Source organism: Dermacentor variabilis, chromosome 1 (genome assembly GCF_050947875.1).
Source record: "Dermacentor variabilis isolate Ectoservices chromosome 1, ASM5094787v1, whole genome shotgun sequence".
In the NCBI taxonomy this organism is placed as follows: domain Eukaryota; kingdom Metazoa; phylum Arthropoda; class Arachnida; order Ixodida; family Ixodidae; genus Dermacentor; species Dermacentor variabilis.
This window is the reverse complement of record NC_134568.1, coordinates 140,936,012-140,962,334: the sequence shown is the minus strand read 5'-3', so window position 1 is coordinate 140,962,334 and position 26,323 is coordinate 140,936,012. Positions and strand designations below refer to the sequence as shown.

At 42.5% G+C, this 26,323-nt stretch overlaps 1 protein-coding gene across 2 annotated transcripts in view; it reads right to left on the bottom strand.

Moving 5' to 3' along the window:
• LOC142585522 (uncharacterized) overlaps positions 1–26,323 on the bottom strand; it is a 165,530-nt gene that overhangs the window by 82,268 nt on the left and 56,939 nt on the right. The window contains exons 11-13 of one of the 2 annotated variants that reach the window (XM_075696329.1): positions 19,132–19,310; positions 14,979–15,059; positions 5,844–6,023 (exon numbers count right to left, since the gene is read on the bottom strand). In XM_075696329.1, coding sequence (XP_075552444.1) covers positions 5,844–6,023; positions 14,979–15,059; positions 19,132–19,310 — 440 coding nt within the window. The remainder of the gene's footprint in view (positions 1–5,843; positions 6,024–14,978; positions 15,060–19,131; positions 19,311–26,323) is intronic. The other variant, XM_075696338.1, reaches the window with a different exon arrangement.

The following is a 26,323-nucleotide window of genomic DNA, read 5'->3' as shown; positions in this document are numbered from 1 at the left end:
CTTCCAGTGTTTGGCCTACAATGCACACCACGCATGGTAAGCATAAACTGAGCATCACACCGTAAAGTGACTGTTGGGACTTAATCATAGCCTGATGATCGACAAAATTTCAGCATTGTTTAATACATGTTTTCTGTACTTTGCACATTTTGGCTAAAGTAGATGCCTCGCAGCAGCCACAAAACAACATCTGACCTTAAAGGAGCCCTGAAACACTTTTAAAACTAATCATAGAAGTGCCTCACTATTAAAATATGTCGTCCCATGAATCTCATGCCAAAAATTTCTTTTTAAATCTTTCAACTATAAGTGAAGTTTTCACACTAATGTCCGGCTTTCTCTCTCTTTTCGTCTCCGCTAACGCACTGGCAGCTACACAGCGGAAAAGCCAAGAGGGGAATGCCCCAGCCAAAAGTTGAGTGTTGCAGTGGCAAAAGGATTCATCGCAGCACCGCATGGTGGCCACGGTGGTAAACTAAGCTACATAGCCCTCCGCTGCCATTTCGGCGGCCACACACAGCAGATGCAGCTATCCGCAGTGCAAAGATGAAATGCTTTTTCTGTCTTTTTGAGATCACAGACATATATACTTTTCCTTTATGCAGTTAAAAATTAACGATTATGTATTAATGCTCTCATGATCATGAAATCAGTCATTAGCGTTGGTGGACCAGCTGCTTTCAATGATGCCGCATGACGAGATTGTGGAAGCGATAGCAAGCAATTTTTCGCTGTGTTTGACAGTAGATTGTAAATTCCCTGCTGCATGCAGTGCAGTAATATTGGGCTCACATGATCACAGCAGCCTCTACAACAGATAGGCAACGTTTTCTTGTTATGTTCAAAATGTGTTTCAGGGCTCCTTCAATGATGAATGTAGCCTTGAACATATTTTAATATGGTTAACTCTTTGAGGGTCAATGACGTAAATATACGGCACCGCGAACGAGACCAAAATGGTCGATGCCGTATATTTACGGTGCCGTCTGCACATTTAAAAAGCACGCCAATTTCCTTATTTTTTCTTTCCTGGCATGTGCTGCCACTATTCGGGAATACAGGGAATTATTTTCTTGCATCTCCCCCTCTCCATTTTTGTTACATGGTTTGTTTTAGAGCTAGTTTGCTCTGGCGCGTCTATATACTACCGCTCGCGCATTGGCACGCGCACAGGCGGGCGGTGGTTTGGGTTTTGTTCCGCGGGCGGCTTCAGCTTCTCGCGCTCGCAAAACTGATGGCTATCTCGTTACTAATCACTCAAAGGGCAACTGCTTGTTTCTCACTCGTTTAGTGCTCACAGAGGTGAGCCATGCATGCGTTTCCTTTACTCTGCTTTTTTTTTTTTTTTTCGGGGGGCGGGGGGGAGGGGGGACTCGCAATATCTAATTGCCTCTGGTTGGCGATAAGATGAAGATTAGCAGAGGTTTGTCATACGTTTTGCTTTTTTGACAGGCACACAACCACAGTTTTCTTGAATGCGCTCACCTACGCAGTTCGATTACACTATGGACGTAAATATTACTGTAAGAGCAGGAACATTCGAGACTAGTGAAATATTCTCATGTGCACATATTCTAAGCCTTGAACTAGTATAACAATGCATCAAATTTTCCATTCTTATAAGTTTATTTTCTTTTTTTTTATTGTTGTTATTCATGAATAGAGTACATATATACCAACGCAAAATATTTTTTTCTCACTTTACGGTCACCCTAGAAAAATTTAAATTTTTTTCAAAATAGGTCCCTCAGGAGAATTGGAATCTGCAATAAAAAAAATCGACCCTGGACGGTCGTATATGGCGAAAAAGATTGACCCTGATAAGGTTAAAGTCAGCGGAGTGGCTGATCTGAGTTGACATACCTCACAACATTGTCATCAATAGACACGTTCAGTGGCTGCTTTGCCAGCTCCGTGACTATTGTAGATGTCACAGATCGGGATACTTGCACGTAGCCTAATGGGACAGTGCTTGCTCGATTCCATGTTGGGCTGGTCAATTTCTCACAAGAGACACACTGATCTGGCAACCACTCCAGCACCTGACTTGTAACAACTACTGCACCCAACTGATTGCTAAGTTTCAACAGGATGTGGCATTGGATCGGACGCCACCTGTGAACAGCCAAATCATACAGACTGCGCGAGATCTGCAACAAAGCCAGTGCCAGCGCCAGGTCGGCAGTTTGCCGGTCCATGCTCACAGCCATGGTGCATTAATGTCTATTACCGCTCGCGAAGTAATAAAAATGGACTACATCATAATACCTTGCTGGTAAAGCAGCGCACTGACACGGACACGGTGAAGACACACAGGAAAAGACGACACTCGCTGCTTTTCTTGTGTGTCTTCAGCGTGTTTATGTCCGTGCACTGCTTCACCAGCAAGGTACGATGATTAATCACCAACTAGCCCAATTTTCCGCATTAATGGACTACAGTTTGCTTATCACTTGAAATACACTCAAACCTCATTATGACGAAACGGGGTATAGTGAAATGATGAATATAATCATGTGAAATTCCCCTTGAAATCCCCATGGAGATCCACATTTAAAACCTTGTTTTAACAAAGTAAAATTGTCTTGTTAATAAATATAACAAACTAGATTCATCTCCGAAACCAAAAAATACCGACCATTGTACAATGAGCATATTCACTGGGTTCTGCGCCCTTTCAGCACAGCAGTTTGAAATTCTCGTGTTGAATATGCTGTCGAGCCACACTGGCCTTTCTCACCACCATGTGTTGCTGCCTACTAGCAGCGGCTCTTTATCACAATTCAGGTAGGTCTACTGGCTAAATCGGCGGCTGTCATAAAAACTGTATTCCAGTGGACAGCATGCCGTTGTGAGCTGTTTGTCACTCACGGTGACAAGTTTTTAGAGTAAAACCTCATTATTTCGGATTTCACTGGACCAAAAAAAAAAAATGTCCGAATTAACCGAATGTCGAATTATCAAGGGTATCAAAAAACAATAAACAGATGCTTACTACATCAACATGCTTTTATTTACTGAATGAATCAGCAAATCTTGCTTCTATTTTGCACAAAAGCAGTGTGGAAGCTGCACTCGTGACTGATTAGCGTTCGCAGCGGCGAAGGCCTTGTGACTTTCTTCACAGCATAGCTGTGGCGCGCATCTTCATATGAGAAACGCTTTTCACTACCACACGCACATCCCGATCAATTTTTTCGCCAGTGTCGCTGCCCACTGCAATGTAGACGGTGCTCTTCATCCTCGACAGCTTTGCACTGAGTAAAAATGGAACTACTGTCTGCCGCAACCACTGCGGATGAAACCGCAGCCACTATTGACGCGATCATGAATGGCGACTACACAGTCATAAAGGCATGCAGACAGTGCAGCGCTATGCACGGTGGTGAATGCAAGAATAAACGTTTCAAAGGCACAAATGGGCATGAAGCATTCTGGTGTTGCTGTCATTCACATACAATTTCCACTGATGACGATGGTGATGCAGACTCCGCCGCTTCGTTTTGATGGACGCTAACGCCATTTCTGCTCACTTGCGATGCTGCGCGCTCACCGAACTCCGAGTTGTCCGAATAAACTAATGTGCAGCCAAATACGTCAGAATTACCTGAAGTTTAATCGTGTTAAATAATGTATACACCTGCCAGGACCAGAGGCCGAGTGCGAATTACCCAATTTTTAGAATTAACGAGGGTCAAATTAATGAGGCTTTACTGTATTGACAATGTTCGTGTAAAACCACCAAGCGCTGTGTAAAGACATTTGCTTTGTACTTCTTGACAATGATACAAAGTTTTCCAAGCCTACATACATGCAGAGACACTAAACCTAGCCAGAGATGCCTGCCCATCTTATGAGTACTGAATCATCGTATGCAAGTCAGTCAGGCGCGTGTCATACAAAAAGATGGCACGTGAAATCATCCCATGCAGCAGTAGTCAGAACACGCTGGTATGATGAAGCAGCAGTAGCGGTGCAGCAATATCGAGCACAGCGAAAGATGTGGCACCACAGCAACCATATCATTTGTTTCTAAATGTAAAACACTTTTAAAAAATCATCTCGGTCTTTACATACCAAAATCACGATACGATTATGAGGCACGCCGTAGTAGGGGACTCCAGGTTAATTTTGACCCCGAAGTTCTTTAATGTGCACCAAATGCACAGTACACGGGCATTTTTACATTTTTCCACCACCGAAATGCAGCTACCATGGCCAGAATTTGATCCCGTGTCCCAAGACTTAACAGTGCAACACCAAACCCACTACACCACCACTGCAGATAGTGTGGGAAACTGACGATTGGTCAACTTTGCTTGCAACAACGGCAGGAATACATTGGACACCAAAGAGAAGCAGTCAAATTTGCCAGCTTCATTTTGTTGTTGCCTCTGCACTCTCTTCATTTTGTGGTGGTTAATGCACATATTTTCATCTTCATTGCTACGTGCAGTGAGGTCAATTTTCAACCCACTGCTCTACAGGGCCCAAATTGAAAATGATTTAAAGTATAAACCCCTGCAAGTGATCTTGTGCACAACGGCGACAAGCGACGCGGTGGAGATGGCTGTTGTGTTCCCTTGTTGCCTACAAGTCGAACCCCTTGCAAGAAATGACATTGAGCGACATCTCCCCAGTGTTGCCAGTATGATGGCAGAAACTATGCACCAAAACTGGTGTGACACATGCTCTAATAATTTAAGTTAATTTGTTTTGCTATACAGAGCAGCATAAATTATTTTTGAAGGTCTTGCAGTAGGTTTTTATATTCCTGGACATATCAAAATTCAGTCGTTTGCTCATTCTATGTGACAGCCGGTAGACTGTTACTGATGTACATCCTGTTCTGGCTTGGCGCTATTTCCATAACCTAGTGAGCAAGCCACATGAATGAGTGATCCATTCATGCAGTGAACCGTTTTGTCGCTAGACATCGTCGCTCATCACTGTCTTGCACAAAATTGCTGTTGTGGAGTTTCAGCTTGACACGCTTGCGACAAGCAGATAAATTCTGCAACTGGCAATTCAACAAGTGTACTCCTCAAAGTAACTTGTTCGTGAGGCCGCTTGTTCAGTCTGATGCGACTGCCATGGTGCAACACTTGTTTCTTAAGTTTTGGGGAGTGCATGTTGGAATGACGTTAAAAGTTATAATTAACCTATGTAATCATTAATTATTTATCATATATGTGCATTTAGTTTCATACTGTGATTATCAGACACAGACCAACTTATTAAAGCATAAAAGTAAAAAAGGAAATTTTGCTGTCAGTGGTCCTTTTAAGTATATGAGCATTTTTGCATTCTAACACCAGTGAAATGGAACAACTGCTATGGCTGAGAATGGTACCCACAATCTCGTGCTCAGCCACCAAGTTGCCACAGCAGATTGCAGGATGCAATGACATTAGGGGCTATAGTGCATTAAAGTAAGTACAATGTCAGTGCTATGGAATTGCAATGGGAACAGTCACACAAAAACTGCTGTCACTGAGCCTGACACTGTAATTTGCACAGCAAATGCAAATACCTATCCACTTTCTTATCTATTATTTTTCTAAGAATGAAATATTTCCTAATGATATTTTCTCCTCACCTAATTTCCATCTCCCACTTTTTTTCCATTCCTCAATTTCAACTTTCATTATTGAGCTTCCCAGTCAGCATGCTAATAAAATGGATTACTGCTTCTGACTGCAGTTTAACATACCTTTTACTTCTTGTATTCAGTTTTCCAGAGAATATGATGAATATGTACATAGTTATTGTGCCACATATTCTTGCCAGGATTTTTCACTTTGATACAAAAAATATAACTCCAATTCAACTTTTCATCTCACCTTGTAGTTTTCAAATTCCACCTTGGTTGTTTCCAGTTCAGCTTTTGCCGAGCTCAACTGCTCTTTGAGAGATTCAACCTCTGAATCTAATGTTCTCACAATATGTCGGTTCCTCTCTTTTGCTGAGCGAAGGGTGGAATCAAGTACCAGGCACTTTCTTGAGGCGGCTGCACAGCTCAACTGAAACAATGTATAATCACCACATTATGTCCATAAACATTGTCAACAACGAAATACAAGATCTAAATAAAAACACACGGTCAGTTCAAAAATGACACTCCAAAAGGCACATGTAAAGCACAAATTTTTTTTTTTTTTTAGAAAGCAGAAATTTAAAGGGACATAAAAGAGCAACATAATATCAGTTTAGACTGGTATTCCTTTCAAACAATACTTTAACTCATTTTCCAACCAAAGGTACCATTATTTCTCAAGTGAATGAATACAGAACTTGTCATTTTTAAATTTTGCACCAAGACCTCGGCTAATGCTGGTATGTCAATGTAATGTCACAAATTACAAAGTATTTTTTGTATTTGTGTTTTGAGGTGAAAAAGTTCACTAAGATTGCCAGGTTTAGCCTTTGGTTCCTTTAAAGGGCCTCTGACCAGGTTTGGCCACTTTGACCTGAAAAGCGCTGTGCATACAATGTGCACTAACGATTGTGTCTGCTAAGTATTACATTGCTACGCGCCCTGGAAAGAGCTGAAATTCCAAACTGAATGCTGTTTGCCCTTCTCCTCATGGTTGCCACGTTCCGAGTCGGAGGGATGACTCATATGTGCTAGTGCACCTACGTACATGTGTCATTGCTGTGATGTTGCTCTTAGTGACTCGTAACTTCGAGAATTATTCAAGGCACTATCATTTATTTGTGCAATCTGTTGCATCGATAGACGAATTAAGGTTTAGAGAAATAATAAAACACACAAACTGAATGTCTGCATATATTTGCTTTACTTCGCACCGGAGCAAGATAGATGTATTTCCGTTTCATCTGCTTGTTCCCACGTCATACATTTGTGCACACTGACACTGAAACTATGTCATTTTCCACCATGTTCCGTGGGCGATCCTGCTCCATGATCCCCTTGTGTCTGCCTCAGTGCTTGTGTAGCATTGACTTATACTGCTAGTCAGGTATTCTCGTGTACAGCACGCACAATCGTGCGCTACACGAAACAAGACAAACACAAGAGCTCACGCGTGACACTGTGAGTGGAAGTGTGATGCGCAGCAAAAAGTGAGGGGGGAAAAAATGAAGGTGGGGCCCGTGACGTATGCGTCACACAATCCTCGAGCTCTGGTACGGGAGAACGCTGAGAAGGAATTTCGCTTGCAGAGGCTAGACGAGGTAAGTGGAGAGAGTGTCTCTCTTGGCAGTAGCGCTTGCCTCCTGAAATCATGGGTTAGCGGCACTGAAATATTTCTATCTTGGCTATTAATGAACCAACTTGAAAAATTTTTTCAGCTGAATGCTCCTTCAAGAGCATGTAAAAACTTCCAGTGTATAACTAAAATTTGCTATGGGGCCTGGTAAGAGGCCCTTTAAAAAGCAATGTAGTACTCCTTTTCTGATAAGCAATTAACATGAGCAAGAGCTCGTGTAATACAGAAGTGTTATTTACCCATACGTCTCAACCTCTTAAGCACTCTGGACAAGCCTAGCGCATCAATATGATCCTGGTAAACTGTGCTACGGACAAGCTCAGCTCGTCCACAGCAGTATTCCTGTTTTTAAAATGATCTGGATGAACGAAGCGCGCCCACTTAGTTTTTATTCTACTCGTAGATGGCAGCACTTTGTCAGTGCTCAAAAGTTGAATTTTGGAAATAACGCTCCTTGGCCCAGCCTTTTGGCAGGAGCTTCTGAAAGGAAAGCAGGAGCTGGCACGAGGCCTGTAGCAAAGCTTTGTTCACCGTTTTATCATTCTTGAATGTTTGTGACCACATTTCGTGATTTGCCTCAGCAACTTTGTGACCTGCTTTAGCAGTGAAAGAATAGGTGAAAAGTTTTGATCAAAACTTTGCTTTGCAGAATAGTTCATTTTAAAGCATTGCATTTTTCTTGAATTTTCCAAATCGTTTATGGCAATGAAAAATACATTTATGGGGTGTTGTATATTATTAACAAAATTTTTAAAATTCAGTCATGGTATGCAGCATAATTGTACTTCTTGAGCTAAATTACTCTCGAAAGTGGACAACAGTCTCCGCTCGTTACAACAGACCCGGGTACAACAAACTTTTGGATATAATGAACCATATTTCAACTTTAGTTTGCGCTACCTATTAATGCAACGAAGTTCGCTTTTAACCGACTGTGCAATGGACTATCGGCTACAGCAAACAAAATTAGCGGAAAATTTTTGACAAAATCGGGTGTATAAATGGACTTTTGCTGTGTCGACACGGGCTGGGAATCAACTTGTGAGGGTCAGGCAATGATCGTGGTTCAATATAGTGTGCACGAGGGAGGAAGGCAGGGCGGAAGTGCGCTGTCTTCTTTTGCGCGCGAGGCACAAGGGGGAGGTGAGGGAGAGGGTTGTTGTACTCTGGCAGCTGCTGCTCGCGGCGCAGCTGCGTGGGTGCCATATCTTGAAAGCGATCTGCGATGCGGACAAAGTACACCGAGTGCCAGTAGCTTCGTATGTGCTGTGCTTTCGACGTTTAGTTGGCGTTGAAGCGAGACAGCATGAAGGTCAATTCGCTCGCTGCTAGTACCGTGCTTCCTCACTCCAAAGTTTCGACAGCAACTTTCCGTGGTCTTCGAGCGAGATGTCTTCATGTTCACCTATGCGCGCGCGACACCATGCTTGTTATTTCAGTAAGCGAATGCTTACAACTTTATACAGCCGATAAACTACTATCCTTACTTCGCATAGCTGTCTACTAGTTTACTATCGCAATCGATGCTTCGCCTCTCGAGTGAAACTGCAACTTTTTTTGCTTTTTTTACTTTGAACGTTCGTCACTAGCTCTTTGCGATAATGTTGCTACACATTGCGACCAAAGTTTTGGAAGTGAGGCGTTTCGGATATTATGGACTTCGGATAAAACAGACATTTTTGTTGGATTATCATGGTCCATTGTAACGAGACTGCAGTTGCACAAGAAATCAAAGTGAATATTTCACTAATGAAATATCTTTGCTAATTACTTTTAAACTAATTACGTTACGGCACATACTGCAATTTATTACTTATAGTCGGTGACTTCGTAAGTCATGTTCACTTGGAACGAATTCTGAGACTGACACCAGTTTCGAGATATGCATTTGCAAAAGTTCCCATGAAATGCATTGGTGTTCCAGTAATTTTTTAGCTTCAATGCATAAAAGACCTTTTTTTTTTAAGTATGTGGAACAGTGCATTTACACCCCTGTTTTACAGTGGTTATCTCAGAACTGGTGTTAGTTTCAAAGTTCGCTCTAGGTGAATGTGCCTTGTGAAATCACTGGCTCCAATTCGTGTGTTGCAATATGTGCGCTGAAGTAATTAGTCAAAAAGTTTAATATTTTGTTGGTTACACAATATAGCACGTTGATTTCTAGTGTAAGTAATGTCCGCTTCGAGTAATCCAGCTCAATAGGTCTATTCATGCTAGATGCCATAGGCGATGTCTAAAAATATTGTTAACGTTAAAATAAAACACCCAGTATACTGTTCAGCAAGGAGGTGAATTAGGTTTGCACATGTAAAGCATGAAGTGGTGGAAAATGCTTTAGAAGATTTTAAGAAAAAGAGAAGTTTGAAAATCTTTCACATAAGGAAGCAAAATAAGGTCACTTTTGGTCAGAAAGTGTTTTGGACAAGCTTAACAATGATGGCATCTGCCATGACAGCTCGCATGTGAGTGGCGCATGCAAAAGAGCAGCTGCTTCAATGAAAGATAGTGCTTCGCAGAATAGTTGATATTGAAACAAAGTAAAATAAAGCATCATTTGTGGCAATGACAAGTATGCATATATATTGTATAGTGAAGAGATAAAATGAGGTTCTCACACTTAAGACATCAACGAAATTAGCTGAAAAAGCTTTGGATGGGTTTTAGATGAAGTTTGAAACACAATCATTAAAAGAAAGCAAAATAAGGTCATTTGTGGTCAAAATAACAAAACACTTAAGGGTTTAAAGGGTTCATAGTGCTCTTTGTATACTGCCTTTAAAGCCTTGCTACAAATTAGAACAGTCACACACACAAAGCAATAGGTTTCCATTTCTAGTTTAAATGCTAGCTTGAGCGTACACAGTCGGAACCAATTCAGATGCAATCAGTGGAGTGTGTAGCTTTCAGTACATATACAGTGCAGCCTAGTGACAAGCAATGGGCAGGAGGATTCATCACAAACTCTCATATGTCTCTGCTGTCCTTCACTTATCACAGCTTGTGCATGCGTTCGACGTGCATGTAGATGGTGCTTATTTAACAGGGATAGGCGGGCTAGTTGGCTGTCGATATTAGAATACATCATGTAACCGCGCAAACAACAAAGGACAAAGTAGGAAACACACAGGACAGGCGCGGAGCTTCAATAGGTCAGTTGAAGTTCCGCGCCTGTACTGTCTGTTTCCTACTTTGTCCTTTGTTGTTTGCGTAGTTACATGATGCATTCCAAGATGGTGCTTGCTGGTGTGCCACGTTGACTTTATGCCTGCAGAAACATTTTTAATATGTACTAGCATCAAGTCTGCCACTGCTGTGTGCACACTGAACCTCAGAGTTCTTGAAATTTGTGTTTTTCAATAGCCAGTGTGTTTCTGGAAATTGTAGTTTAAGAAGGTGTGCCGTGTGCAATGTGCAGGCAAGAGAGCCAACAGCCCAATTCATCACTTGAGTGCCCCTTGCCTACCTCCGCGAGCTAACAAAAGCAGAATGGGGTGCGAGTGTCTCTAAGGCAGTGAGGGAAAGTACCAAATGACAGAGCGGTGCTTATGGTGACAGATCAGAGTTGGTCAAGAATTCCAATACCCACTGGTTATTGCGAGGCTGCGCTGAATTTACCAAAACACATATACTCCACAGTTCAATGCTGAATCAGTTCCTAAAGTACAACAGTGTAGTGTGCAACATTTTCATGGAACATGACAGTGCAAGTTCAAAGTTTGATTTGAAGGTGATTGATACTCTCACTTCTTCTGGACCTCTGTCCAGGGTTTTGATTTGAACACTGGTCTTGACAGGCGTCATAAACTTACTTTAAGGCATGTTACTAGCAGCACTTTAAAGGGACATTAAAGGCAAATAGTAAGTTGAGCTAGACTGGACGATTAGGCTCCTGCAGGAACGGATTCTTCATTCGTGATGAAAACAGAGCTTTTGTAAGCAAGGAAATGACCTAAATAGAAAACTGAAGCGGAGCCATCTGTTGTTGACTGTGGTACCGCTTATGTGTCGTGTCAGCACCTCTGATGCACAGAGAGCAGCTGCGACCTGCCACTGCGAGTGGCATCACTTTTCTTTGATTACAACGGCCGAGGCGGCAATGTGTGGCAATTGACCACCCTGCCAGCTACGCCAGTGGAGGCTCAAGTGACCTCAACCTCCATCCAAGCAGAGCCGCAGAGCGACTCATGCAAGCTGCACACCTGCACACGCCAAGCAGTACGCTTCACATCAGCAGCAGCAGCAGCAGCAGCAGCAGCAACAGCCTATTTTATGTCCACTGCAGGACGAAGGCTTCTTCCTGTGATCTCCAATTAACCCTGTCCTGCGCCAACTGATTCAAATTAGTGCCCACAAATTTCCTAATTTCATCACCCCACCTAGTCTTCTGGCATCCTTGACTGCACTTCCCTTCTCTGGACATCCCTTCTCTAACCTTAGTGGTCCACCGGTTATCTAACCTAGTCATTACATGACCTGCCCAGCTCCCTTTCTTTCTCTTAATGTCAATTAGAATATCAGCTATACTCATTTGCTCTCTGATCCAAACCACTCTCTTTCTGTCTCTTGATGTTATGCCTAGCATTCTTCATTCCATCGCTCTTTGCTTTGCACGATTCTTAACTTGTTCTCCTGCTTCTTTGTCAGTCTCCAAGTTTCTGCCCCATATGTCAGCACCGGTAAAATGCACTGATTGTACACCTTCCTTTTCAATGATAATGATAAGCTTCCAGGCAGGAGCTGACAATGTCAGCCATATGCACTCCAACCCCTCTTTATTCTTCTGTAAATTTCGTTCTCATGATCAGGGTTCCCGGTGAGTAATTGACCTAGCTAAATGTACTCCTTCACAGACTATTGAGGCTGACTGGCGATCCTAACTCTTGCTCCCTTGCCCAACTATTCATCATTATCTTTGTCTTCTGCATATTAATCCCCCAACCCGATTCTTACACTCTCTACTAAGGTCCTCAATCATTTGTTGCAACTCGTCCCCAGTGTTACTGAACAGGACAATGTCATCCGTAAACCGAAGGTTGCTCAAATATTCGCCGTTATCCCATGAACACAGTGAATAGCATTGGAAAGATTGTGTCTCCTTGTCTAACCTCTTTCCTCATAGGTATCTTCCTACTTTCCTTGCGGAGAATGAGATTGGCTGTGGAATCTCTGTAGATATTTCACAAGATACTTACGTAAGCGTCCTGTACTCCTTGATTATGTAATGCCTCTAGGACTGCTGGTATCTCTACTGAATCAAATGCCTTTTCATAATCTATGAAAGCCACATAGAGAGGCTGATTATACTCTGCGAATTTCTCAATTACCTGATTGATGACATGGATGTCATTCATTTAGAGTATCCCTTCCTGAAACCTGCCTATTCTCTTGGTTGACTGAAGTCTAGTGCTGCCCTTATTTTATTGCAGATTATCTTGGTGAAATATTTTATATAATACTGGAAGTAAGCTAATAGACCTATAATTTTTCAATTCTTTAACGTCTCCCTTTTTGTGGATTAGTATACTGTTGGCATTCTTCCAGTTCTCTGGGACCCTTGAAGTCGACAGACGGTTCGTGTAAAGGACCGCCAGTTTTTCAAGCATTGTCTCCTCCATCTTTGATTAAATCCACTGTTATTCCATCCTTTCCTGCCGCTTTTCTCCATTTCATGTCTTGGAAGGCCCTTCTAACTTCCTCGCTAGTTACAGAAGGAATCTCTGCAACCTGTTCATTACATCTTTGAATGGACGTATCATGGCTCCTCTGGGTATTGTACAGGACAGTATAGAATTCTTCCGCTGCTTTTACTATATCTTCCGAGATTGCTGATGATCATACCCTGCTTATGTTTCAGTGCATACATCTTGGTTTGTCCTATGCCAAGTTTCTTCCTGATTTCAGGCTGCCTCCTCATTTTATGGCTTCTTCAGTCTTTCTCACGTCACAGTTTCAAATATCACTTATTTTCTTCTTGTTGATCAGTTTTGACAGTTCTGCAAATTCTATTTTGGTCTCTTGAGTTGGACACTTTCATTCTTTGTCATTTCTTTATTAGGTCCTTTGTTACTTGGGAGAGCTTGCCTACTGGTTGCCTTGGTACCTTACCACCCACTTCGATTGCTGCCTCTGAAGCCAGCCTAGTTACGGTTTCATTCATAGCCTCTATGTCATCTTCATCTTTCTGTTCTAAGGCTGCATCTTTGTTTACAATTAGTAGCCTGAATTGGTCTGCTTTTACCCTTTCTGCATCTAGGCTGGCCTGTTTCTTCGCGATCAATTTTACTCTCTTCAAAGTGAGGTGAATCGTAGACCTCACCAACCTATGGTCACTGCACTTTGCTCTACCTAACACCTCAACATCCTTCACTATGCTGGGATCGGCAGAAAGTATGAAATCTATTTCATTTCTTGTTTCACCATTAGGGCTTTTGCAGGTCCACTTTCTATTGCTATGCTTCCTGAAAAAGGTGTTCATTATTTGCAGCTTATTCCTTTCCGCGAATTCTGCCTGCATCTTTCCTCTAGCATTCCTATAATCGACGCCATAGTTGCCAATTGCTTGTTCACCAGCCTACTTTTACCCCACTTTTGCACTGAAATTGCCTATTACTACAGTATACGGAGTTTGCACTTTTCTCATTGCTAATTCAACATCTTCCTAAAACTGATCTACTTCATCATCATCATGGCGATCAATTTTACTCTCTTCAAATTGAGGTGAATCCTAGACCTCACCAACCTATGGTCACTGCACTTTGCTCTACCTAACACCTCAACATCCTTCACTATGCTGGGATCGGCAGAAAGTATGAAAAAAAAGCATCATCATCATGGCTGGATGTTAGGGCGTAGGCTTGTACTACCTTTAATCTATACCTCTTATTGAGTTTGATTACCTTCTCATTAATGCTGTAGAATTCTTCAATGTTGTCCGCTATGTGCTTATGGATTAGGAATACTACCCCGTATTGCTTCTTATCTGGGAGACCTCTATAGCAGAGGACACAGCTGTTAGTCAGCACTGTATAAGCTTCACCAGTTCTTGTAATCTCACTAAGGCCAATGATATTCCAAACAATGCCTGATGGTTGCTCAGAGTTATGCTAAGCTCCAAAAGACACAACGGCATGGAGGGTGGTCACATGGAGACGACGCTAGCTCCTCCGCTTTGGCACAGGCGGTGCAAATTGAGGAGCAGCAGCGGGACCTTCGATGGCAATTTCCCGTGCAAGAAATTCATACACTGACACACAGAAAACAATGACTGACTTCTAAACAAACACTCTGATGATCTAGCTCAACTTAATATTTTCCTTTAGGGTCCCTTTAAAAGCTGTTTATACAACTCTTTACAACAATGTTGTACCACTTATGATAAAAGCGTGGGAGCAAGAGCAAGCCTTCTGCATGTTTTGGTGCCCATACAAATATGGAAGATAAGAAGCACCAATAAAAGTGCCATCATAGAGGAGCTTGCCTGCTTTTGTGACATGAGCAATGCGGCCTAGTAGCAGCTTTCAATGTTAACACTATTTACAGACTCAAAAGGCATATTTTTTTAGAAGCCCTTAGGTAATACCCCAGTTCACTCTAACTTCAATTTTATAACATTGGCATACCTTGGCCATAACACATTGCTATCTACATTTTGAAAAGACTAAGGCAAACTCATCTATGCTCATGCAATGCCAAGCAAGCAGCAAAATTCAGACAAAGCAACAAAGATGAAATGGACAGAGGTCATGCCAATGGCAGGGAGAGAATAGGCGCATGCAGGAGAAAGAGGTACTTCCAGAAGGGCAAACATGCAGGAGAACAGATTTCACACTGCAAAAAAGAAGAAAGACATAAAAAACATCACAAATCAGCACAGACTAATAGAAAACGTACAAGGAAACTGTAAGTGAAAGCGTTCCAGAAAATCGATGGAAATCAAACAATGCATACAGAGAACACACAAATAAAAGTAAAGCAGAAAGCAGGCACACTGGGAGTAACAGATTGCTTTTAAAATATTACTGCATTGACCTCCTTAAATCAAAGTTATTGATTAGGTATGTAAGCATGTGCATCAAATTCACATGCCTATTTGCCAAGTGGCCCTGGGGACCTAGCAGTTCTTATATTGAATGGTCCCTAAATCACCTCGTAACATTTAGAACACATTTTAAATAAACACGCACATAGCGCACACAATGCCATGTTGATAATCTCTGGCAAACATGGTAGCACTATGCGCAGTAGGGAAATTACAAATTAAAAAATAAGCCAATACTCCTCTCCAGGCTTTGCCGGTCACTTTTCAAAGTGTGACACCAGCAGGTCATGCAAGTGACATCACCAAGGTAAAAGCTGTTAATTGGCCAATAGAGAAGGTACAACAATGCCTACGTGACGCAAGACACCTGTGTGTTCTGAGAAGGGAACAGGGATCGCCCATTGTGCACCCCTAATCGCTTTATGCGACCTCCATTCCATCAGCATCATGCAAAAAGTGGCCACTGTGAATGTTGTGAATGATCCCCCCCTTCTCCTTATCCCCAGGAAAGGTCCCCCTTGGGAACATTGCTCTAGAGGGTCTAAAGAGCCCCTCAAGAGGTCTGTACATTTCGAAACACTAGCGATTGTGCCTGCGAAGTATTAAACTACTACATGCCATGAAAAAAGCTGAAATTCCAAGCCAAATCCTTCCTACATCCCTGCCCTGCATCCTTCTCCTCACGGGCACCGCACTCCCAGCTGAGGAGTCAACGTCAATCGTGCAAGTGCGTCTATATAGTTCACCGTGCTGCGACGTCACTCGCAGTGGCACGTGACTGAGAATTATTCAAGGCAGCAGCAGTTATGTGTTCGTGCTTCAATAGACGAATTAAAGTTTAGAGAAATAATAAAACCTCCAAACCAAATGTCTGCATGTCTGTTTTACTTCGTACCATAGCTGGAGAGGTGTACTTCCTTTTCATCTGCTTGTTGCCATGTAGTGCAGTTGTGCGTGCAGAGAGTGAAACTATGCCATTTTCTACCATGTTCCAGGACGTGATCATGCACTGTGATCTGCTTGCATCTGCCTCAGTGCTCGTGTAGCACTGACTTATACGCTAGTCAGGCGTCCTCGTGCAAAGTGTACAAAATGGTATGCTGCACGAAACGAGACAAATGCAACAGCTCATGTGCGAGACCATCACTGGAAGTGCACTGCGCAGCAAAAAAGCATGAAAAAAAAAGCAGGGGCCTTGGTGTATAGTACACCATGCGATCCTCCGGCTTCAGTATGGGAGAACGCAGGGAAGGAATTACGCTTGCGGCGGCAAGATGGGGGCAAGTGGAGAGGGTGTATGTTGGCGGTGACCCTCGCCTCCTGAAATCATGAGTTCGCAGCACTGAAATATTTCTATCTCAGCTATTATTGAACCAATTTGAAAAATTCTTACAGTAAAACACTCCATAAAGGGCACATAACTTCCAGCATATAATGAACATTTGCTAGGTGGCCTGTTGAGGGGCCCTTTAAGGTTAGCCCCCAAAAATAGCAGAAGCAGAAAAAGCTAATCTCAGGTCCTCAGTGAAGAGAATAAATCAAACAACAGCACCACACATGTTGACAATCATGGACTAAAAAAGAGAAGTTAGCAGTAGTTGTACAACAACCTATATATAGAAGTGTACTAAACGCTGCACAAGAAATGGCACTTAGTGTTTTTACATAAGATCAAGCAACTACATTCAGTCAACATTTTTAATTTTCACATAACTTGTGTTTGCCACAGATGTCAAACCCGAAAATGTAAGTGTCCAAACAAACAAAAATATTTACAAAAAAATAAATGCCTTCAGTTACAAATGGCCATTTTATCCATGCTGCATGATTTCAGACCCTTACTAGTGTGTAAAAGCTGTCCAGCTTATGAGCATGCCTTCTCATCCAAATAATAAAAAAATGTAAGCTTGTAAGTAAGTAAGTAAATTGTGGACTAAACTATTTTCACAGAAGTGGCACATTGCACATCTGAGTATAAATTACACCTTTTTTTCAGAAGACATTACAAAGCTCTCAACGCCAAATTTTGGTGAAAATTGGTAACATGCGCTTGCTATTCCCACACCAATTTCCATACCTGAGACAAATATCTTCCTGTCCTAAATTTCACCTACACATGACCTGATCAGCAAAATGTTTTAATTTTGAAAAAAAATTTTTTAGGGCTATTTTCAATTTTCTCCCAAATTTACTACTAAAACAGAGCCGAAGATGTGCTCTAATATCACCATGGTGCAATATTCTTATACCCAAGCTGTCATTCCCCCTTGCAGCTATTTTTAATTGGCTAAATGCCAGCTTTATAAAATTAACAAAAAATTACCTGCCTGAGCAAAAGTGAGATAGATTTCATGACCCACAGAACATTACAACAGATTACACTTTCATGTTATGTCCACTCTAACTTGCCTTGTTTATTTTTTTCCCCTTTTGTTTATTAAGATGTTTATATCTTTAATTAAATCACACATATATATTGTGTCAAAGTGGTCAGAACAGCCGTACGGTAAAAGAAAATTGTGGTGTAAAAAACTCATTTCCACCTATATTTATGGCCATGTTTCTACATTCCTGTAAATTCAAGCAAATTGATGAAAGTGTTAAGAGTTTCAGTGAGAGCCTGGGAACGTAATGCAACAAGAAATATAAATAAATAAGACTTGCATCCTGCTTGACTTTTTTTTCCCGGCATTCATGAACTTCCTTCAAGTGAAGGCTCAGGTCAATATAAGTAATACAACTAAATATAAGTAAAAAAGGGCAGGTTGTTTTAACATGAGGTATTGTTCAACTTAACACATGTTATTGTTGGTGACAGGCCAAATACAGGGGAGGCACCTCACCACACTGCACCTGTTCTTAGCCCCTACATAACCAGGAAAATAGTTCTGTAACCATCACATAACCATAACAACCAAGATCAGCATGCGTAGGGATGATGAGCGAAAGGGCATGACCTCTTTCACCTCATGATGAACTATAACACCCCAGCCCCACCCTTCAAAAAAAAGAAAAGAAAAGGTGGTTCCCACTAGGTCAGAGTATAACCAAGGTGAAGGCAGAGACATAGGTAGCAAGCGGAAGAGACTCAGATGACATCAGTCAATGGCACATGCCCATACATATTCCCTTTGAGGGGCACACCTGCCACTGCATTCTTGCACTATCTCTGACTATATTGAGCAAGGTCTGCAATGTTACAACAGCAATAATCACTGCTTGACTAGAGTAAATTGTTAGTTCCTTCGGTAAATCATTATGAAAGGGAACATGCCTATTGTACCCCTGCCCACAAGCATTTATGAAGCATAAGATCTGTGAAAAAAATTGAATTTTATCACAGCCAACACATCCACCTGGGATTGAAAATGGGCATTGTGCACTTCCCAATGGGAACACCGAAGTTACACCCATAATATGAATAGTGAGAGCCGAGCCTGCAAAAATATACCACTTTTTTGTTGCCTTTCCAGCTCTAAAAGCTTCTGTGTATGGTTGTATGTGTTATATTTCATAATGACCTGTACATTTTGACTTCCAAAATGTGGATTTGCCAAAGATTAACATCAGTGCCACTAATTTAAATGCAAGACAAGGCACAAAACCTGGTCATCTGCATAGCTGCGGGAATGACAGTGAATCTGCTTTGGAAATATTTTTACACATTGAAATTCTTACTCTTTTTCAATGTGCCTTGTGATTCTCATTCAAATGAATATTAAGGCAAAGAAAGCATGTGGGCTGCACAAAGCTAGAACTGCAAGAAAAATAAATATACAGCCAAGCCATGCCATGCGTGAGCAACTTTCTAAAGGGAATGCTAAGCATCAACAGCGACTTTAAGCTAAAAAAATCACTCACCTTCAACTCCTCCTCCCTCAGCTGGGCTGCTTTGACTTCTGACTCAAGCCTCACCTCAGCCTCTCGCAATTCTTCTTCATATTTCCGGCTCTTTGACAGCTCCTCTTTCAAGTTGGCTACGGTTTCCTTGTAGGCCAGTACTCGCTCATCATCTGCTTTTTTCTGGTTCTCCAGGAAACCTATAACCACCAGAAGCACTAGTAGCACAACAAGGAGCTACGAAACTCCTCGCTAGCTTAAAAGGACACTAAAGAGACACAAAGAACAGTAAAATATACTTTGAAAACTATATTTTCATGAATTTCACAATAATAGACTGATTATTAGTATGGGTGTGCAAATACCGAATAGTAAACTTGGAATTGAATAAAACATAAAAAATGCCAAATAACAAATCGAACATCAGAAAATTTATCACAAAGTTTAACACTTAGAAATTTTTGGCCGGAAAACATGTGCTACACATGCTGTGGAGTCTCCTAGCATTGCGCAACAAAAATGTAGCCAGCTATTAGTAACTCAGGTACATATATACAGTATGGTGTACTCATATTAAAGGGAATTCCAAATCAGTATATGTCAGCACTGATTGCAGCTAAGTTCTAGTATATGAAGGTCTGGAAAAAAATTTTTTTATCAACAGAATGTCTGTTGAATAGAATTAAGTTCTTTTTCCCCCTCTGAAGCTAAAAAATTAGTGACGTAATGCTGCACTGAATACCAATGAGATTCTCAGTTTAATAGCGGACCTGTGCTTTATGGCAACCTTTCCTTGTATTGAAAGTTTTGCTTTCCAGTTTTCCTCCAAAATACAGAAGGGCCTTCCCATCTTTACAGTAGGTGAGTTATCGTAAGGCCAATCTGCGTGACAGATGAAAGTACGGACCGCGCATCACGTGACTCAATCACCACTCCGTGCATAGCCATCATTAATGCAGTGGGAGTCAACCGTGGTCGGCACCGACTGTAAAGGGCAAGCGCCTTTTCATTGTCAGGTTCAGCCTGATTTGCTACTTGTCAGATTCCTAAATCAGGAGGACCACTGCAAGTGTGCACGACGCTTCCCCCCCTCCTTCCCTCTTTCTCCACCATGCTCGCCCATCCACCGTCCACGCAAATGTATGCTGCCAGGTCGGGGTCGGCACACTAGTCATGTGACACTTTCGCGCCCACTGGGTAAAGTCAAATTTGGCATGGGTAGCTAGAAGCTACAAAAGAGGCCAATGTGTTTGGAAGAATGCACGGATGAACGGCGTCGGGAACGCGGTGCTGCCAAACGGTGTGTCATTAAGTTGGTAGCCGTCCGTGAACGACTTTGTTCTCATCCCGTACTCGCTTTCGTTTGCAGGGCAATTTGTCAGCTTTCCGAGAGTCGCAAAGCTGCTGCGAATAGATGTACGTCAATTCGGCACCAAACCGCAACTTCAGTCGCCGGCGCCCAAAGAAGCAGCACTGATTAGGCCAAACGGCGTCGGCAGTGTGATAATTGGCTGCAAGACGTTGCGGAATACTTGCTGCTACATTCGACCGTGTGGTTCAGCGCTCGATCTCAAGATCATGCATATGATTTAAATTGATCTTGTTAAGGCTTATTGGTGGGCTAGTTGGTTCTGATTCATAGTGAACAAATAACAGCTCGAAAAGACAAGGACGAGACGGCAACACACTGCTGACCGCTGTCGTCGGGTTATGGGGTCGCTGCGTATCCAACACGATCTGCGTGCCTTCAGGCTTATGTCTAGTTAACCTGACCTGCGCACTTACTGAATGCACGCTGATTTTGTTGCCGTTCCCTTTGCAGCATCTAATTATCGTTTTGATCGGTCCTGTGGATTTGAACGAACCTTGTGCGGACAGAAGCAGCCCCGGCCGATGTGGTGCCATTCTGTAGATTGCGGTATTTGGGCGCTGTGTGCACGATCACTGCATCGACAGGCATAGCAGAAGCGCTGGCCAAAGTTCATGACCGCATCAGCAGGGGCAGGGCGGCGCATTCGCGGCGCGCTTGGTGCTCATTTTGCACCGAAAACAATTATAAATGAGGTACTCGCTCAAGTGCCATCAAGATGTGCGGGCTCCACGGCGCACACGACATGCAGCACAATGAACTGTAGATATTCGATTCACGAATCGAATCTTCGAACCTTCACTATTCGATTCAGTTCTATTTGAGCATTCGCAAACCCCTAATTATTAGAAGAGAAAATGAATGTAAAGGTATTTTTTTTCTAATTTCACGCCAAACCAACATCAACTGACAGCACAAGGCCTGTTCACTCTGATACATGATGTCATGCTATCTGGCCTGACTGCTGCAGCATCTAATGGGGATGTTCCCGAGTAAACCTTGGTGATTTTGACGTCACTGCTTTCGTCGTGCCAACCTTGGCAATGGAAATTTCGGGCCAGGTAGGATGACATCAGGGATCAGAGTGAATAGGCCTTGTGATATCCAGGTAGTGTTGGCCAAACCTCAATGCCAGTTTGACATCCCGGATTTCAAAGTATCTTTTCGTATTTGGGCCACATTGGCTCAGTAAAAGTTCCAGAAACTGTTTAATCTTTTGCTCCTTTAGAACACCATTTTTGCCAATAAACAATTATCTCAACCCTAGCAGATGCCACCAAATTCCGTGATGTCACGGTGACTGGTGTGGTAACTCAGAAGGAGTCGTCGTCACCATCCACCTAAGTATTTTCTGGCTTACCAACCCTATTCTCTAAGTAAGAGCAACTTTCTCATTTAAGTGTCCCTTTAAGCACCGAAGCACAACACATGCCTGACAATAAAGAACACCACCAGTAGTGATGTCATATTTGCTACAGCTGCACACTGGACAAATAAATAATTTGTGGTAATTCTCAAGTATTAAAAAAAATACCATCTCTATCATTTCCATGACTAGGTATAAGCATGAAAAGTGCATTATATCACTGATGATGCTTGCTGCCATCATCAAAAGTTTTTTTTTCTTTTTCTTTCACAGCAACACTAACCACTGTCCCCACATTATTATTTATAGCATCATCATTTCAGCCTTACTTGGTTATTGTGACTTTTCTGCCACTCCTCTGTCCAAGAACAAGTTAACTGACACTGGACATTTATTTATTTATTTAGAAACTACTTTACAGGCCTTACACAGGGCATTGAGTAAAGGGGCATCATAACAAGTACGAAAGTGAACAATTTCCATTTGCATATAGTCTCTCCCTCCTGCGAACACATGCAATGTGATTTTGTGTTTTGTAGGTAGCAGTGGTTTAATTTAATATGCAGTGGCACTGGCATTAGTGTGACTCTACAGGTGCAATTTAACCCATGCATGTATGGGAGCGAAAACAAGTACCAAATGGTCATGGACAACATACATGTAAAATGGCGGCCCAACTCTTGAAAAAATGTGCCTTTTTAGAACGAAGCGCTGCCTAGTGTCACTCTGGGGGTAGTGCAACCTCTTGTATATTCTATTAAGATTTGTTATTGTGGCACTACTCCTAAGCTTCTGCCAGAACTGATTTTAAAGTGAACCTGTTTATCTCTAGCTACCGTATGCATTGCCCGCATGGGTTCCCGGAGAGCGGGGGGGGGGTGTTAAGTTTGTATGGATAGGAAGGGTAGGGGAGAGGAGGAAAGTGTGGCAACGGCGCTGCAGCAATGGAGATGGGTAAAGGGAGAGAGGAAAGAGTGTGGCAACTGCGCCAGTGAATGTGGCCTGCGCTTCTCTTGTTACGACGTCAGGCACACCGGAGGTGCTGGCACGGCTGCTGCTGCGGTTGCGGCAGATGCATGGGAGGTGCGGTGCACGCGGCAGCGCTTGTGTTGGCGTAGTGTTAAAGCCACTGCATCTTTCAAAAGTAGCACCATTCTTAGATCTTCCCACCACTCCACTCTCCTTGGCACTTCCTCCTTGCCGCATCCTGTTGCCCCAGACTCCCCCGCTCCCCCTCTGGCCAATCCATGTCACGTGGAAGTACGCGTTTCACTCTTGTAGATTTTTTTTATTTCCAGCGCACCGCGATCGCCATTCTAGGATCAGTGCAACGAAAGTGTTGTATGCGCAAACAGATTGATCAAGTGCGTTAGCAGACCAGATCAAATGTGTTCGGGACAAGCCCTTCATTGTGATGCCATAATGCTTTTTTGTTTACCATCCAGCGAGCACAACGCAAAAAGTGTGGATGCATAGGATCGGGCGGGCAGACTTCAAGGAGGTTGCAAAAAACACACGGCTTTGTGAAATGGCACAGTTCTTCATTACCTCTTCTTTTGAACCTTGTTTATGCCTGCCTTTTAAAAAAGGGCTTGCGTATGTGTCTACACTGTGCGCAGTTTTTAGGATGTTTAAGTTGACTTTTTTTGGGATGTGCTCGCTTTATTTCATAGTAGTTTTATGTTGCCACGAAAGTGCTCACATCTACAGCTGGCGTGTGACATAAAAGAGACTTATTTTTTTTTCAGCTCTACCAGAAGTTAGCAAATTCTCGATGCTTTTGTAAGGCTCACTAAGGCTTGCGAATGCAGTTTTGCTTCAATGTACACGCGCATGTATTGATTTGGTTTGTGGTGTTTAACACGTGTCCCGAAGGTCGTAGTGGATGGCTCCGGATAACTTAATTTAGGTAACCTGAGACTGTTTAATGTGCACTTTGATCGTACAGTATACGGGACTCTTGCATTTCCCATCTATCCCGGCTGCTGCCAGACACATCTTTGGAATCGGGGGGGTGAGCAGCAGCTACTCGCACGTTTTGAGTGCAGGATTATCATAGCAGAGAAAGGCCACAAAGGACTATGGGCACCTGATAATGATTAGCATTTTTTACTGCTTAACATTAAAATTTTTATGCGTCCAATTAAGTAAATGGATCTCGCATGCGTCTGTGCACTGCACATTGCCTTGCACCTCTTATGACAAATAATTTCGCGGTTTTTTATAATGGAGTGCGCTCAGAGTTGCTGCCCTTGAGCACCTTTATTAAACCCATGTAAGGATTGTTTGGTAGTACAACCCTCTTGTTATCTCTGTCTCTAATATATGGTTCAAAAATGGTGTTCCAATTATAGAGACACTGCTTTCCTGCAACGAATTTACAACCCAAAAGAATACAGACGTGCGGAGTATGCAGATATAAAATTAGCAGTTCAACAAAAGCGTTAGTGGTTACTAATGGGGAGGAGGGGATAATTATCTTCGAAACCTCTGTCTAGTTTTGCCATGAAGTCCATTCTTGCTATCAAATTCCAACCTCTTGCACTACGAGAACAAGGTGAAAGTGGGAGCCTTGTTCTCGTTTGCTCATCGTCTTGAATTTACATCTCCTGCCTTTCCCCTGTCTTTCCTCAACCTCTTGCACTGTAATAAATGATAAACGATTTCATGAGCTGCGAAAACTACCGGTACGTTGTTCACATTATCAATACCGTCTACATGTGAAAAGATTGCTCATGGCTGCCAGAACCCGTGCATTAGCTACGCCTCTGTAAAAGGCGCAGAGCAGAAGCAGTCTAGTTTCTAGGCATTGCTGACCCAAGACAGTTGGAATCTTTCACAAGCTGGCCAAACCAAAGTATTCTGCAGGTCACGTATATGAACCTACGAAACAACGCTCACATACATTCATGCGGTCAAAACTTGTTGAAACTCTGGCAATTATGCACGTGTTTGAGCATACCACGAGCATGCGTCATGCTTCAGCAACACGAATTCTCAACATGCGGATGCTTTACGTCTTAAATAATGGTCCTTTTCTCTATATTTTTTTGCACAATTCCAATATGGCATTATAAAGGCCACTTACTGACTGATGAAGCGAAATCTCGACTCAAAAACTGCTCTGCAAGGCTTGAACGAAGTTTTCCGCAGATTTCATCGGTAGCGCGTAAACCGTCGTCTGCTAAAGCAGATCTGACCTAGGCGGCGCCACCATCAATGCCGTGGTGAGCGGGAGAGTAAAACTGAGGAGGAGGGAAGTGGTTGGAGCTACTTTTAAACATTCAGTTCCTTTACGTAGTGTGGTGACGCACACCAGAGGAATGAGCGGAGAAGCGTCTACAGGAAAAACTCAAATACAGCCAGCAACAGTAGGACCACGCAAAAGCGGAGAACTTGTAGTAAACAGCTTCACTAGTAATCCGTCCCCATATGAATGTTGTAGCCCCACAAAATTTTCAATTGGTGGATATTCAGTTATGGTAGTGTGGTGGTTAAGGAGTTTTCCAGCTTCACCTAGTTCATCGCCACGTGCTTGCCCACTTTATATTCGCTATTGTCACGTGCACCGTTTGAGTTACAGGTGTCGCAAAAACCAATTGCGATCTCATTTCATATTTCTGAAAGTTTTAATATGACATGCTCACCTGCAAGGTTCTCCTGAACCGTGCAATTACTTTGTTTACAGGTGGACGATTGCAAACTGGTGATACTACTATGCAGGCCTCTCTTTTTGCGAGACATGCGGGAACTGATAAAATGTCATCTAGCTATTAAACAATTGATTATTGCAAATTTCTCATTTACTTAATTTTTCTGATGGGTGCACACCAAAGAGTATGCTTGCGAGAGCTCACATGGCATCTCTTGGTTTCGCGGCCCTGTCCCCCTTGGGCGGTATTCTTTAACAATCCACTACATTTTCTATTCACATAGACTCATTGTTTCGGACAAGTCTCCACCGCCACTGCACTGCTGTCTTTGTCCCTCAGCACTACAGATGGTAAGAATGGAAAATGAAATAGAACATTACAAAATACAGGCCCTAGTTGTGCCAAACCTATTTAAGCATTAACATAAGTCATGTTAATTTTATTAGATTTGTAAAAGAATTATGCTAGTTTATCCATGTATAATACCGCACAAATATTTTGTTGCTTTAATGGCACCTATGAAATCATTTATTCGTTTTTTCTTGAAATAAATCACCCTGAAAAATGTAAGACTTCCAATAAAAAATATGACCCCAAGAGGACGCATTTCTGGAAGAAAATGCGACCCTCAAAGTGTTGAAATGTGCTGGCATTGCTGCGACTCTACAGGTCTACCAGCTTGAAACCGCGTTCACTTAGCCTACTATGAGCATTTCATGCTTAACCACAAGTGTACATCAAGCTTATGATGACAGCAGCGAAGACCACAGCTCCCATTTCCAGCATAGTTGAGCTAAACACAGCAGCTAAACGCGAAGTATGTAA